Raw genomic sequence first — 10,290 nt, 5'->3', positions numbered from 1 at the left:
CGCCCCGGCTGCCCCGCTCGCAGGCGGCGTTCGTGCAGAAGCGCTTCCACAAGGACATCTTCCCCAACCCCGTGCTGATGCTGAACTTCTGCCCCGCCGCCGAGGCCGTGCCGGGCGGCCTGCAGAGCGTCACCCGCGAGGTCCTCTTCCTCGTCGACCGTGCCGGCGGCACGAGCGGCCCCGACCTCGACAGGCTCAAGGTGAGGCAGGGCCGCGGGGCGCCGGGGAGGCTCCCCAAACCGCCGGCGCCCCCGCAGCCCAACGCCGCTGCGCTCCCGGCCCCGCAGGAGGCCTTGCTGGTGGCCGTGAAGAGCCTCCCGGCGGGGACGCTGCTCAACATTGCCAGCTTCGGCTCCGACGTCAAGCCGCTCTTCCCGGCCAGCCGGCTCTGCGGCAACGTGAGTGCATCGCCCGGACCGGGGTGTGTCCCCCCCCCCCCCGGCCGTCTCCTTGCAAGCCGTGGCGGCGCCGGGTCCCGGCGGTGCCCGGGGACGGCTGCGAGGTCTCCTCTCCGCGCGGGCAGGACACCCTGCGGCGAGCCTGCGAGCACCTCGGCGGGCTGCGGGCCGACCCGGGCGGCAGCGACCTCCTGGCGGCCGTGAGCTGGGCGCTGGCGCAGCCCCTGCACCGCGGCTACCCCCGGCAGCTCTTCCTGCTCAGCGCCGCCGCCGCGGGCGACGCGGGCCGCGTCCTGCAGCTGGTGCGCCGGCAGGCCAGCACGCTCCGGTAGGGCGCCGCGCCGCGCCGCGCGAGGGCTGCGGGGTGGCGGGACGCTCCCGGGGCCGTTCCCACCGGTTGCTCCTCCCGCATCCCCAAGGGTCACCTCCGCCAGCCCCATAAGCAGCCCCCCCATAACTGTGCTACCCGTTTTGCAAGGGCGTCATCGCTAACTGCCGAACGGCCCCGCTCCCTCCCTGCGGGCAGGTGCCGCCGCCGGGCTGGGCGGCCCCGGAGCCGGCGGCGGCTTTGCAGCGCGTCGTGCTCTCCTGCAGGTGCTTCAGCTTCGGCCTGGGCCCGCGGGCCTGCCGGCGGCTGCTGGCGGGCATGGCCGAGGCGAGCCGGGGCCGCGCCGAGTTCCTCGGCCCGGCGGAGAGGCTGCAGCCCAAGGTAACGCCCGGCACGGCCGCGGGGCGCCGGGGACGCGGGGCCAGGCGCTGCCATGCCCCACGCCGGCTCCCGTCCCTGCGCCAGCTCATCAAGTCCCTGAAGAAGGCGATGGAGCCGGCTGTGAGCGACATCACCGTCGACTGGTACGTCCCCGACAGCCTGGAGGCTCTGCTCTCGCCCACCGAGATCGCGGCCCTCTACCCCGGCGACCGGCTCGTCAGCTACTGCACCCTCTACAACGTGGCCCGCTTCCGTGGCCGGCGCCCGCCGGTGAGCCCCGCTGCCCCGTGCCGCGGCGAGGAGCGCTCCTCCTCCAGGGCAATGCCGCGTGCCCTGCACCGGTGCTGACGGCGTGCCTGCTCTCCGCCAGGGCCGGGGCCGGGCTCGCCGGGGCTCCCGGGGCTCCGCGGGCTCCGCGTTCCCCTCCCAGGAGGAGGCGTTGAGCCCAGAGGGGTCCCAGCCACCGGCGGCCGGCGGGAGCCGTGAGCCGTCCCGAGCCACCGCTGAGTCCCGTGAGGTCTCCTTGGAGCTCTCCGCCGGCGGCACGGAGGAGTCGGAGCGGAGTGAGCGGGGCAGGGGGTGCTGGGGCGGCAGGATGGGATCCCCCTCCCCACCGGCCCGGGGTGATGGGTTCATGCGCTCGCCGGGCAGGTGCGGAGCCCGTTTCGGGGGGAGACATCTGGAAGCGGATCTACCAGGCGTCGTACATCCAGGAGCAGTACGTGCTGACGCACTGCTCGGTCAGCACCGACCGCAGCCAGGGGCTGCTCTCCCGCAGCTCCACCAGCAGCGAGTCCACGGGCTCCCGCGACGTGGCCCCCGACGGCGCCTCCCCGGCCCCCGCCTCCAGCGGCGCCTCCCAGCAGGGCCAGAAGAGCGTGTCCCTCTGCGAGTCCTCCGCCAAATCGGCCCCGCTGCCCCAGGCGCCGGGCGGCAGCAAGGTGAGGCCAGTGCACCGCCAGGGCTGCCTGCACCGACGGGTCACCCCCGGCTCGTGGGTGCCGGGGTCGCTCCCGGTTTAGCTGGGGTCTTGCTGCCCCATCGTGCCCTGGCTGGAAGCCAGAGTGCCGTAGTCCGGATTTTAAGGTTCTCAGGCAGTTTTGTCCTGCGGGAACTGGGCAGCTGGGGACCAAAGAGCTGGTCCCCCAGCTCCTCGGGCCAAGAGGCAGCTGGGAGGCTGCGAAAACCCTTAATCAGCACCGATCCTTGTTGACTCCTCACCCCGCACTGCAGAAACCGAATGAAAACAGCTGGGCCGAGGGCAGGTAATCAGCCTGCCCAGCCACAGAGGGGTTGGTCTGGCTGAGCTCCTGCCCAGCTTCTTCCAGCCCTTCGCCAAAGCCTCCCCGCGCTCCGTTTAGCCCCGGGCTGCCTTCCCTGCTAGCTGCCAGGGTTTAAATCCCAGTCCGATCGCTGCACTGCCCCCAGGAAGTGTTTCGACTCCCATGCCAGGTAAGGCTGGCTGTCCCCGGGCTTTCGGGCAGCCTGCTGCTCCCTCCCGCCGTGGTTGCGGTTGTGCAACCCGCCGCCTGTGCGTGGCAGCACGGCCGGCAGCCTTTGCAACCCGAGTGTCAAGCGCAGGAGATGTTCCCGCTGGGTGAACGATCCCCGCACCGGGCTCCCCTCGGCTGGGGCGAGTGGTGTTGGGGGAGCGGGCGCCGCTGCCCGGCTGTCTGCCGATCCCACCGCGCTCCCGTGCCGCGGCCCACCCACCGGATCGAGGATGCCCAAGGCATCCCAACAGCAGCTCCCCGGCTGCCCGGGGCCATCTCTGCTCCAGGTCGCTCGGCAGCAGAGCGAAAAAGCAGCGGCTCCTCCCGGCTCCAGCCCGTCCCAAACTGGGGGCGTTTACGTGCAGGTGCTGACCTTCTGGCACGCTCGCAGCGGTTCCCTGCTGTCTCGTCTGTGCTCCTTTGCTTGGAGATGTTATTACAGCCCCCGAGCTTTTAGCTGAGCCGTCGCTCAGCGGCGCTTGTGCTTTCCCCACGCAACCCGGCTGGGAGCCCCCTGCACGCACAAAAATCACTGAAAACGATCCCGTCTTGACGTCAGACTGGCTCAAACCCCAGGGACGTTTGCAAGCTCATCACCGTGTGCAGGGAGCCCTTCCCACGTGTATTCGAGGGCCTCACGAGCGTCGCCCGCGTCGGGGAGGCTGGCGGCTTTGGGGCCCTGCCTGCGGGGCAGAGCCGGGCTGGGCACGAGCCAACGGCTCCTGCCAAAGGGGCGGCTGGGCCCGGCCGAGGCTGGACGCTGCGTTTTGGCACGATCTGGGCCCCGCCTGGGCTCCGGGCCCTGGGTCGTGCCCCGGGAGGGCAGCAGGAGCCCGGCGGGCTGGGGACGCCCGGAGCTGCAGCGCCCTCCCCACCGCAGGTGCCGGCGGCCCTGAGCGCCGAGGAGCTGGCGAGGCGGAAGAAGGCGCTGGCGCGAGCTGCCCTGGCCGGCCGCAGCTTCTCCTCGCCGCACGGAGAGCTGGACGCGCACCGGCTCTGCCGGGCCCTGGAGAAGGTGTCGCAGAAGAGGAACCAGTCGCTGGAGGGGAAGCTGGATGAGCTGGACCCCAAGATGCAGCGGCTGCAGAGGAGCATGGTGGATTCAAGTGAGCACTGGCTCCTCGCGGGGGGTTTGGGGCAAGTGGGCACATCCCTGCGGGAGGTGGGGACGGAGCCGGGCTCGGTGCCGCTGCCTCCAGCCGGGACCGTCTCGCTGACGCTGCATCTTGCCATTGCTCAGACAACCTCCTCTCGCCAACCCACCTGGACTGGGACATGCTGGTGGAGCCTTCCTACCTCTTCGACGCGTCCCCGGCGTCCGAGGCGAGGGAGCCCAGCCAGGGCGACGGCAGCCTGCCCCTGCGCTGCCAAGTGGTCATCCACGCGCTGCGAGCGGGGACGCCCGTGTCCTGGGAAGTCACGGCCTCGCTGGAAGCGCTGCTCCGGCCCCGGGATGGGACGGGCAAAGAGGAGCCCCCGCCGCGGGCGGGCAAGGCCTGGGACAAACCGCTGCACCGCTTGGCGGCCCGCTCTGTCGTCCGGGACCACGAGAACGCGGCGCAGCGGGAAGCCGAGCTGGAGCAGGGTGGGTGCTGGTGTCAGTGCCGGTGCCGGCTGCGCGGTCCCGGCCCCCCCGGCTCCCCTGCCTCTGACGCCCTTCTTCCGGGCAGGTTTCGCCCGCCGGTTTCGCCTCAAGGCCATGCAAACCAGCAAAGCCTGCAACGTGCCTTCCCTCTACACCTGCGTGGTGCCCGTGGATGGCGCCACGCAGGCAGCCCTGCCCGCCGCCCTGGAGGTGTGGGGCGCAGGTACGGCCCGCGGCGCGGAGGTGGGGTGCGCAGCCACGGCGCTTTGCCGGGTGCGAGGCCGCCTGCCCGCGTGACTCGGGCCCCCTCTCCCCGGCAGCCTGGGAGGCAGCGTGCCGGAGAGGGGGGAGGCGTTGAGGGGCCCGAGCGCGGCCCAGGGCTGAGACGGAGCACGGTTCCTTGCAGCCGCCCCCGCCAGCCACCAGCGAGCGGCCCCGGCGGGGAGCTGGAGTCACTCGGTGGGTTTGGGCCGGCAGCAGGATGCGGAGGAGCAGGACGAGGCGTCCGTCGCCGCAGGTACCAGTCGGGCCCCGTACGGGGGCTTACGCTCCCGCTCGGCCTCCCTGGGGACCCACCTGAGCAAACGGGGCCCTTGAGGACCCTGGGCACTGCGGAGCCATCAGCTCGCGGCTTTGCAGGGTTCGGTCCCCGGCTCGGGGAGCGTCAAGCTGTGGCTGTCTCACCCCAAGCCTGCGGTCACGGCACTGGGCCCTGGGAAGAAGCACCAAACTTTGCCCCATGCTGAGGCTGGTGGCAGCAGCTCTGTGCCATGCAGACCGGGCCGTGCGGGTCCCAGGAGCCCCGGTGCCCTCAGTGCTTTATTCTGTTGCAGAGCGAGACGAGATCCCCACATCTCCGGCCAGCATATCCTCTGTGACCTCCGGCTGGGAAAAGCAGAACAGCCCTAATGGTATGTCCAGGATGGGGGGGGCAAGGGCTGGGTGCTGGGGGAGATGGGGTACGTGCCCTCAGCATCGGTGGTGTCCCCTGTTGCTGGTGGGTGCCCGGCAGCCAAGAGATGGAGCATCCTCCATGCCCGTGGCCACCCGTCTGGTCAGGGCATGGGGTGGGCACTCGCCCACCCTTGCAAGCGCCGGGGGGGGGGGGAACGGGACGGGATGGGACAGGACATGTGCCTTCAGGTGCAGCACAGCCCACCAGCGCTCACCTCTTTCCCCCTTGCAGGGCTTCCAACCAGCCCCTCCACCGCCTCCACGGGCTCCCAGAAATCCACGGAGAGCGTTGCTGGCTCCAGGTGAGGCTGCCCTGCTTCAGGGTTCAGGGCCGAAGGGGTGCAAGAGGTCAAACAGAGCAGACTGGGGGGCAATGCCACTTTCTGGGCATGTGCTCCAGCCCCTTCCTTGCTGTAGCCCAGCCTGGCCAGGGTCCAGCTGCCTCTCTGGAAAAGCCAGGAGAGGAATCGCTGGGTCACGGAGCCAGCAGGTCTGAGCTGAGCAGGGCCGCTTCCCTCCTGCCTCCATAATGAGCCCGTTTGCCCGGGCAGGTTCAGCCTGAGCAGACGCAGGGGGCCCAGCCTGGCGCTGCGCCCGCACTGCCTCAGCCCGGAAAGCGAGTGCACCAGCACCAACGCCAGCCACGACTACCTCCCGCTGGTAAGGACCCTTTCCTTGCCCCCCCCTTGGGTGGTGGGGCGACACAAAGCAGGTACCTTCCCCGCTTCCCTGCATCACAGCCAAACCGCAGCCCGGCAGCCCAGGCTGGGGCTGTGGGTGCTGCTGGCCGGGATGGAGCAGCACCCGGGCACTGCTATAGCTGAGGCTGCAAAGCCAGTGGGTGTCTGCTCAGATGAGCCCTGCTGCATCCCAGCACAGCTCTGAGCAAGAACACGGGCCCTTGCTGGCTCTTTTGGGGGATGGGGGGCAGCTGAATGATCTCTGTGCCCCAGAGATACTCCTGCAGCCCCAACACTGAGTACTAGGACCCCCAACCCTGCCTGGCTCCTGGGGCCACCCACACCCCACCATTGCAGGTGCAGCTGCAGCAAGCCCGGGGGCCCTTCCAGCTCACCGAGAGCTTCTCCGAAGTGGTGCAGATCCCCTTGGACCGCCTGCGCCGGGCCTCCCCATATGCCTCCCACCGAGCCAGCCTCAGCCCTGTATCCCCAGGGGCCAAGAGCAGCCCCGAGGCAGGGCCCTCCACGGGAGGTGAGGAGCCGGCTGGCGCCCCGGAGCCCAGCTCGCCCCAGTCCCACAGCACCTGCTCCGAGGTGCCCAGCATGGCCGCGTGGGCGCAGGCGGACAGCGGGCATGGCTCCGAGTCCGACACCGGCCCCCACTCGGCCGCCCCCTCGGAGGCCAGCGTGAACTGGCAGGATGCAGGGCCGGAGAACCTGGAAAGTGCCAGCTGGGCCACGGCGGTGGCCTTGGCATGGCTGGAGCACCGCTGCGCCGGCTTCTTCGAGGAGTGGGAACTGGTGGCAGCAAAGGCAGACACGTGGCTGCAGGCCCAGCGGCTGCCCGAGGGGGTGGACGTGGGCTGCCTCAAAGGGGCAGCCAGGCACTTGTTCCTGCTGCTGCGTCACTGGGACGAGAACATCAAGCTGAACATGCTGTGCTACAACCCCAACAACATGTGATGGCTGGAGGATGGGGCCAATAAAGACGTCTGGCTCCATGCTGCCTGCGCTTGTCTCTCTGTTGCGGGCAGGGAGCCATCTGCCCTGTTCTGACCATGCTGGGGCTCACCAGAGCCCTGGAGAGGGTCACCCCCTTCCCAGCCACCTCTCCTGAGAGGGAACAGAAAAGGGACCAGGAAAAGCCCTGCTGGAGGGACCAGGCTGCAGGGAGGATCCCTGGGTTGCATCAAGGTGGTTCAAACCTTAAGGCAAGTGGTTTTGCAGACCCTCTGTCCTAACTTCAGTCCAGAGGCTGCTCCCCTGCTGCAGGCAGGGCTCTCCAAAGGCTGAGAAGGCAGCTCCCGGGGCCCCGGCGGCTGCTCTGCCTCCCCAGGGATGGGCAGGCCTGAAGGAACAACTATCCTGGCACAGCCACAGCACGAGGACACTGTGGCCAGGGAAGGGCACATGCAGCCCCCTTTATTGGAGAAGTCCTGCCCATCGGGGCATTACTGGGGAGTCCCCAAACTGCCCCCTTCGAGCAGTTCTGGGGCTCGTGGCTCTTCCAAGAAGGCTGAGGGCAGCCTGGGAGCTGGGTGGAGAAAGATGAGGCAGAAGGGGCAGTCCGAGAGCCCAGTTCCCATCGTCCAGCCCGTTGGGCTCTCACTGCACCTTCTTGGAGAGCGGCGCGGGCCTCCTGCCAGGCTGGGGGTTGTGCGGGGCCGGCAGGGGGGCCGTGCCGTACCAGAGCTGGAGCAGGACGAGGCCATGGCAGACGTGCAGAGAGAGGGAGCTGCAGACCGTGGAGGGGTAGGTGTTCCAGCAGAGCTCGATCACGCCCAGCAGCAGCACCCTGCAGCGGGAAAAGCTGGGGGTCAGCCTGGGGGAGACATAGCAGTCCCCCGAGCAGAGAGCCGCAGCCTGCTGACCCTCTCGTTCCCAGACCCCGTGGCGGACGGGTGGCCCCGACCCCTGCCAGCACGTACTTGGGCATGTGGGCGAGCTTGGAGGTAGGGGTGCACCAGAGCAGGTAGGGCAGCGTGTGGAAGTACCACACGTAAAACTGGTAGTGCAGAGAGCGGCTGCAGCAGACGCCCAGGAAGTTGGAGGAGAAGAGGACGAAGACAATCTGTGCGCAGGCATTAAGGTGACAAACCCCTGAGGCTGGAGGTGCAAATCCTGTGACGACCCCCCCCCCACCCTGCAGAACAGCTCCTTCCCTCCAGGTCAGGTTGTTTGGGCAACTCTGCCCACTCGGGTGCTGCTGAGCCCTGGATCAGGCCAGGTCTCCAACAGTGTGGCAGGGCTGGGAGCCCAAGGATGCCGAGCCCAAGGTCTGCCCTGCCCTGCCCTGCTTTCTCCGCACCCTGTCAAAGGATATTGTTGACGGACAAGGGAGGGGACGGGTGTTTTCTTTCAGCAGGATCCTTTAGCAGAGCCAGGATGCTCTCTCTGGACCTGATGGGGAAGCACAAATGTTGATCTCAGGTGCCGACAGTCTTTCCCACCCCAACTTTCCCATCAGACATGACCACCCCAAAATGGATGGTAACGTTCCCCAACTCTTGCCTGCAAACCCAAAGCTGCAGCATCTTGGGGGCAGGAGGACCACTGGCCCATATCCCATGTCACAGGGGCTGATGGGGGGACCAGCTGATGGGGAGCAGCACCAGCAGGGAATCCTGGGTCTCACCTGTGCCATCGATGCAGGGCAAAGAGCCCCAGGCCAGCCAGGTGAGCCAGGAGCAGGGTGGTGTGGAAAGCGCGATGCTGGAAAACCTCTTCTGGGAGGAAGCGCCAGTTCACTGTCCATTTGAACTGGAACTGGCGGCCCAGGTCGAAGGAGCGGGTGAGGTACCCCACAGGGTTCACCAGCAGGAAGGGCAGCCCCAGAAGTACCTGCCAGATACACAGTTGCACCCTCACAGCAGCTGTAGGCCAGGCTCCATCACCCCCTGAGATCCTCGGCACTGCGTGGAGGGACCGGGACAGGCAGACAAAGATGGCAGCTTTGGGGATTAGCGTATTTAGCAATGCCCAGCTTGCCGTACTGGGCCAGTTCAGATGCTGGTGCCACACAGGGATTTCTAGGCTCCAGGAGAGCCGGGCAACAACCTCCAATGCTGCCAGGGTGGGGAGTGAGGTTCCCCCAGGCCACATGCCACCAGGTAGCCCCGTCACTGGGGTGCCAGCCCAGCCCTGGAGCTGACGTGAGCTGGGACTGGGCAGGGACCCACCTGGAGCAGGGCACAGATGCAGAGCTTGGGGATGCAGCCCAGGAGACCGAAACGTTTGAGGAGGAGGAAGAGAAGTCCGGGTGCGAAGAGCAGGACGTTCATCTTCACTGACACGGCCAAGCTGAGCGGGAAGGAAAGTTACAGCAGTGGCCTCGCACAGGGGTGCCCAGACACCCCCAGGTCTGAGCACAGCCTCCTCTGTGAGCCTGAGCCCCTGCACGCACCCCTCCGCAGAGAGCGGCCCCCATCCTGCCCCTGGCAGGGCACATGCTGCCTGACTGCACCGACCTCGCAGCTGGCCAAACTGAGGAACAAACCCTCCTGGCTGCAGTGAGAACGTTGCGGGCTGGGCGAGCAACGACGCTGCCTTCGCGAAGCCCCAGCCCAGGCAGATCCTCACCTGAAGATGAGGCAGCCCCAGGACCAGTGCTCCTCCAGGAAGAGGTTGACAGCGAGGAAGAGGATGGCCATGGCGACGGTGTCGTTAAAGAGCCGCAGGACAAAGATGGAGTGGATGCGGTAGGAGGCGCAGCACATGAAGAAGAAAACATATGGCGGGACCTTGCAGGGGACAGAGAGACACGTGGGCAATCAGCAGCCTGTCCTGGAGCCATCACTGCTGCCCAGGCCCCTCTGAACCTCCAGCTCAGACCCCCAAAGCTGATCTTCTGCCCAGCCGGCCTCCCCAGGGCCTGGCCAGGTCTCAGCAGAACAGGAGAGGCCTGAGGCCACCAGCGAGGCCCCTCTGGATAGCTCCACACTACCTTGTTGGTTCGGCAGTAGATGCGGAAGACAAGGAGGAGGTTGAGGAGGTAGAGACCAGCAAAGAGGTACTGCGCCAGGCGGATGTCAGTGCCACGACCCGTGGCATAGTACAGGCCCAGGAAGATGTACACAAAGCCGGCGGGGTAGCTGCGGAGAGGCGGGAGTGAGAGGCAGGGCCCGCTGCCCCTTCCGGGCGTCCCCCGGGGAGCCCCCGGCGCCAGCGAGCTCACCCGTCCCGGTTACTCACACCAGTGGCCCCGTGTCGCCCTTCAGCTGGGTGTAGTCGAGGGTCCCGTTCGCAAAACCCTCCACCTCGTCCATGTAGGCCTTCCAGTCGATCTCGGTGTCTGCGTGGAAGACGGGGGGTCAGGCGCTGCCCAGCGCTCGGGGCGAGCACGGCGGGGGGCGGAGGAGACGGGCGCTCCAGCGAGGGCAGTTTGGTGCCCGGGCCGCCCAGTCTTGAGACCCCGCGCCTTGGGCCTGCGATCCCCCCTCCCTGTCCCGCCACTTGGCTCCCCGATCCCCTC

At 68.1% G+C, this 10,290-nt stretch overlaps 2 protein-coding genes across 2 annotated transcripts in view; one reads left to right on the top strand and one right to left on the bottom strand.

The window, feature by feature from the left end:
* The window catches only part of VWA5B2 (von Willebrand factor A domain containing 5B2), an 8,804-nt gene extending 2,022 nt beyond the window's left edge, over positions 1–6,782 (top strand). The window contains exons 4-18 of the mRNA XM_026070994.1: positions 24–200; positions 288–398; positions 524–726; positions 993–1,107; positions 1,192–1,377; positions 1,478–1,670; positions 1,759–2,048; positions 3,481–3,706; positions 3,841–4,185; positions 4,271–4,408; positions 4,592–4,702; positions 5,019–5,096; positions 5,372–5,441; positions 5,691–5,799; positions 6,177–6,782. Coding sequence (XP_025926779.1) covers positions 24–200; positions 288–398; positions 524–726; positions 993–1,107; positions 1,192–1,377; positions 1,478–1,670; positions 1,759–2,048; positions 3,481–3,706; positions 3,841–4,185; positions 4,271–4,408; positions 4,592–4,702; positions 5,019–5,096; positions 5,372–5,441; positions 5,691–5,799; positions 6,177–6,782 — 2,958 coding nt within the window. The remainder of the gene's footprint in view (positions 1–23; positions 201–287; positions 399–523; positions 727–992; positions 1,108–1,191; positions 1,378–1,477; positions 1,671–1,758; positions 2,049–3,480; positions 3,707–3,840; positions 4,186–4,270; positions 4,409–4,591; positions 4,703–5,018; positions 5,097–5,371; positions 5,442–5,690; positions 5,800–6,176) is intronic.
* Positions 6,783–7,221: 439 nt separating this feature from the next.
* The window catches only part of ALG3 (ALG3, alpha-1,3- mannosyltransferase), a 7,335-nt gene continuing 4,266 nt past the window's right edge, over positions 7,222–10,290 (bottom strand). The window contains exons 2-9 of the mRNA XM_026070993.1: positions 10,011–10,110; positions 9,763–9,910; positions 9,399–9,559; positions 8,999–9,119; positions 8,455–8,660; positions 8,143–8,219; positions 7,748–7,892; positions 7,222–7,614 (exon numbers count right to left, since the gene is read on the bottom strand). Coding sequence (XP_025926778.1) covers positions 7,425–7,614; positions 7,748–7,892; positions 8,143–8,219; positions 8,455–8,660; positions 8,999–9,119; positions 9,399–9,559; positions 9,763–9,910; positions 10,011–10,110 — 1,148 coding nt within the window. The 3' untranslated portion in view covers positions 7,222–7,424. The remainder of the gene's footprint in view (positions 7,615–7,747; positions 7,893–8,142; positions 8,220–8,454; positions 8,661–8,998; positions 9,120–9,398; positions 9,560–9,762; positions 9,911–10,010; positions 10,111–10,290) is intronic.

Source organism: Apteryx rowi, unplaced genomic scaffold (genome assembly GCF_003343035.1).
Source record: "Apteryx rowi isolate R43461 unplaced genomic scaffold, aptRow1 scaffold_32, whole genome shotgun sequence".
NCBI lineage: Eukaryota > Metazoa > Chordata > Aves > Apterygiformes > Apterygidae > Apteryx > Apteryx rowi.
The sequence above is the reverse complement of the archived record's forward strand: the minus strand, read 5'-3'. Positions and strand labels throughout refer to the sequence as shown.